Genomic DNA, 3,754 nt, shown 5'->3' with positions numbered 1-3,754 from the left:
AAAAAGAGGGAAGAGTGTGAACCTTGCGGTTTTCTGAGATGCCTACTATCAGCCAGCAATTGCGATTACGTTTTTTGAGTTGTAATCTTTATAAATTAAATATGAAGTTCCGTTAGTCTACTGAAAGACGTATCACTTTTTTCAGGTTGGCTACATTATGTTTTTTGAACCGCTAGATACACTCGTTAAGATGGCTACATACACTATAGTCTGTCACTACATACACCTTACACTTCCATATGTTGCTTTAAAATAATTCAACCTCATGTCATTCTTTTTTTAATCTCCAGGCGATTTTTCACAATGGTTGATGATGAAGATTATTGGATCATTTTTTTTTAATCAAGCCTCATTTTCAAAGGATTCGGCATCAGTTCACATTTTTATTTTTCTTGCAAGAGTGGTTGTACTTTGAAGAGGTTGATTAAGTCGGGGTGACTTTTATCTAGTATTTCACATTTTTTAGTTTCCTTGTGCTGTTTGTAACGTTTCAAAGGAAATAACTTTGAACATCTGTGGGCAATTAGATACACTTGTTTGAACTGCTAGCTACACTTGTTAAATCTTTGCTAGATACACTCCTTCAGTATTTTTAGAAAAGGATGTTCGATACAAACACCATCTTTGTAGGAGAATTCAGAACTTTTTGTCCATTTTTTCATCTAAGAATATGAAAAATTTAAGACTAAATTTATATAAAATAGATGATGTGTTTTCCTAGTTTATATAAACAAGTATACAATGACGCATTGTGACCATACACTTTTCCGGATTTGGTAGTTACATTCCACGAGTCCATAATAAAAAAAAATGATTTGGTTGGAGTAATTTGATGTTCAAGAGTTCATTGAAATGATGTTGCATCTTAAATTTTGGCTTTTTCAATTTTTCGGAATCCTATTTTTTTTAACTGCTAGTTTCACTTGTTCAGTTGGCTACATACACTTTGTTTGACTCCTAGTTACACTCCTTCCGCAGCTACATACACTCTAGTCAGCCCACCTCCCTATTTGAATACAATGTATACACTAACCCCCTCTATACTCCGTCAATCCATAGTCTGTATAAAAACAGTAAGAAAACAACAGCGTAAAAACGTAAATAAAAAAAAAAAAGTTGGAAGTTTATACAAAACCAGTCTTTTCATAAACTACATAAACCAAAAACCCATTGAAATCGGTTTTTTAAGTGAGTACATAACATTACAAAACATAACAGACTTTTTTGAGTGACATCTACAAATGCCACAAAAACCAAACCCACTGAATAATTCAGTTTCAAGGGAGTCGACTCGGGCAATTTCTACTATCATGGTTACTCATTTCACCGCAACCACGACATTTTCTCAGAGGCTTTGCATTTTCCAAGACTGCCTTTTCCTTGTTTGATGTTATCCTCTTTCCCGATCCCTTATTCTTGCACTTCTCTGGTGGTAAAACAGTAACTTCAGTTGGAATTTTTTACCCAAGAAGCATCTCAATCTCAGCTTTCTTATCTTTTGACTTTCCCGACTTAATTGAAATAATCAACTTTTCATTGAAACTCCGGAGCAATTGAAATAGCGCATCAGAATGTTCCTCACTATCCTCAACAAGTGAGACTGCACTAAATACCTCCGACCATAATTCACTTATATTGTTCTGGCGACTTTCGATTGACACACAATCAGCTAGTACAGTTTTTCCAACAACAGTACAAAGAGGGTGGGAGGTTGCAGATTTGCTCCATCTCAGTGCTAAATACTCTTTAGGTATATGATCAAACCCCCTATCTTTCAACACCCATAAAATGTGCCTACAGAGTATCCCAATTCTTTCAAACATCTTACAAGAACAAGAGAACTTATTATCACTTAAATCAACTTTGTATTCCTTGTCTTTCTCATGATCAATTATTGAAATATTATCATTCGCACCACTTGCATTTGGTGATGGTAAATGGCCACAAGTATAACATGCTGCTTGGACATCTACTTGGAAAATATAAAATATAATGATTGTGTAAAACTCAGAAGCTTGCTTTTCTAAAAGGAGAGGGGTTGTCAATTTTAGATAACAATTCTTATCATCAGCCATTACCTTAGAATATTTCCATCTATGAGCATCCATTCTTTGTTTGGAAACGCATCCAAAACTCGACAAGTGTGACATGTGGGTTGGTGAAGTTTCCAAAGAAGCTATTTTCAGACTACGATCTTGATGTTGTGCGCAAAATCCCACCCAAATATGTGTCTCTAATGTAAGCATGAATCCAAAGAGCACGGTGCTTAAACATTTTCTTCAACCACTTGTTATCACAAAGCTCATATGAGGAAATTATCGAATTCCATTTCGATTCAAAATCTTCTGGAGTGATTTCTACATCCCAAACAACTGAGTTAATTTCCTTCAAAAAAGTTGTGTCTTGGGAAATCGATGGACCAACCTTGTCGTGCAACTTCTTCATTATATGCCACATACACAATAGGTGGCGTGTTTTGTCACCAAACACACCCTTAATGACTTTTTTGATGCCTCTACATTGATCAGTTATTATAGTAATAGGATAGCGATCACCCATAGCCGTTACAAAATTTTGAAACAACCACGAAAATGATTCTGCATTTTCGTTTCGTATCAAACCCGCTGCAAAAAGTAACGCAACCCTTATGGTTATCAACACCCGTGAAAGGGACAAACACCATTTTATATTGGTTGAAGTTATAAGTGGCATCAACAGAAACGACATCACCAAAAAGGGCATAATTTTTAATTGATATTGGATCCGCCGAGAAAAGCTTAGTTATTCTTCTTTGATCGTCCACATCAAAGTCAAAATAGAAAGATGGAGACATAGCCTTTTTTTGCATGAAGTTCTCTATTAACATCTGGGCATCATATTCTTTGATGTATTTCTTTACATCCCTTGAAATTTTTTTGAAATCTTGTAAAGAAGCACCCACATTTTTGTATCCCTTCACATCTTTGTTTGAACATCCTAAATGTTTGCACAGGACCATGGTTTACATGAGCATTATCCATTATCATTTTTTTGTGAACCAAGTTTAAATCCCTACATGGTTTCAAATGTATCATAGTTGTTGGCGTATTCATAGCATGTGAGTGAACCTCAACAAAATCATAAATCTCGTATTCACCCGTTTGAATTCTTCTAAAACTAACCTTAGCCTGACAACCAATTCGCGTAAGGGCCCTCTTCCTTTTTGTACCCTTGTGATTACTTTTGCCTTGTTTATTACACACGCACCACTTGTGTGTAACTATCCCGTCAACTAATTTTGTTGAGTCTAATCTAGTAAGGAACCCACAAACCTTGGCATATTCCTCATAAAAATGTATGCCTTCTTCCAAAGTTGCAAATTTCATCCACAATGCTGGTTTTAATTCTGCAGAGCATCTTGGCAATCCCACTATTTGATTATCGAAATCAACTTCTGGGGTGGCTACAACAACAAAAAAAAAAACAAAAGGAAATGATTTTAATTTTATCTGTTACCACCTACACAAGCTTCTTAGACAATACATTACTTAATTAGAAGCTACAATTTAATACCTGGATCATTAGTGACAAGCAATTGATTTTCTTTTGAATTACTTGAAGACGCTTGCACATTAGTAACTTCTACAATGTCTGCACAGAAAATCAAAACTGAATTCTGGAATCAAACATAATCCCAAAATCCTAGGTAGTGGAACACGTAATTTTAATTTGTCAAGTTACATACAATCGTCTACGTAGTTATATACACTCATTT

General features: G+C 35.2%; 2 protein-coding genes across 2 annotated transcripts; both read right to left on the bottom strand.

Annotated features, from left to right (window-relative positions):
• Positions 1–1,460: 1,460 nt before the first annotated feature.
• Positions 1,461–2,108, bottom strand: LOC141629512 (protein FAR-RED IMPAIRED RESPONSE 1-like). Its single transcript, XM_074442500.1, has one exon. It carries the CDS (start codon positions 2,106–2,108, stop codon positions 1,461–1,463), a length of 648 nt encoding a protein of 215 aa, XP_074298601.1.
• Positions 2,109–2,187: 79 nt separating this feature from the next.
• LOC141629511 (protein FAR1-RELATED SEQUENCE 5-like) lies at positions 2,188–2,998 on the bottom strand. The gene is made up of 2 exons (XM_074442499.1): positions 2,622–2,998; positions 2,188–2,515 (listed from the first exon to the last, which is right to left on the bottom strand). Exons 1-2 carry the CDS (start codon positions 2,996–2,998, stop codon positions 2,188–2,190), a joined length of 705 nt encoding a protein of 234 aa, XP_074298600.1.
• Between the last annotated feature and the right edge of the window lie 756 nt (positions 2,999–3,754).

Source organism: Silene latifolia, chromosome Y, assembly GCF_048544455.1.
Source record: "Silene latifolia isolate original U9 population chromosome Y, ASM4854445v1, whole genome shotgun sequence".
Classification (NCBI taxonomy): domain Eukaryota; kingdom Viridiplantae; phylum Streptophyta; class Magnoliopsida; order Caryophyllales; family Caryophyllaceae; genus Silene; species Silene latifolia.
This window is presented reverse-complemented; position numbering and strand designations above follow the sequence as displayed.

Bases quoted from the DNA above. Each gene is read 5' to 3' on its own strand.
- LOC141629512 (XM_074442500.1), bottom strand. From the start codon at position 2,108: ATGGATGCTCATAGATGGAAATATTCTAAGGTAATGGCTGATGATAAG.
- LOC141629511 (XM_074442499.1), bottom strand. From the start codon at position 2,998: ATGGTCCTGTGCAAACATTTAGGATGTTCAAACAAAGATGTGAAGGGA. The intron at 2,516-2,621 runs GTTTGATACGAA...TGATCAATGTAG, and splicing joins TGCGTTACTTTTTGCAGCGG to AGGCATCAAAAAAGTCATTA.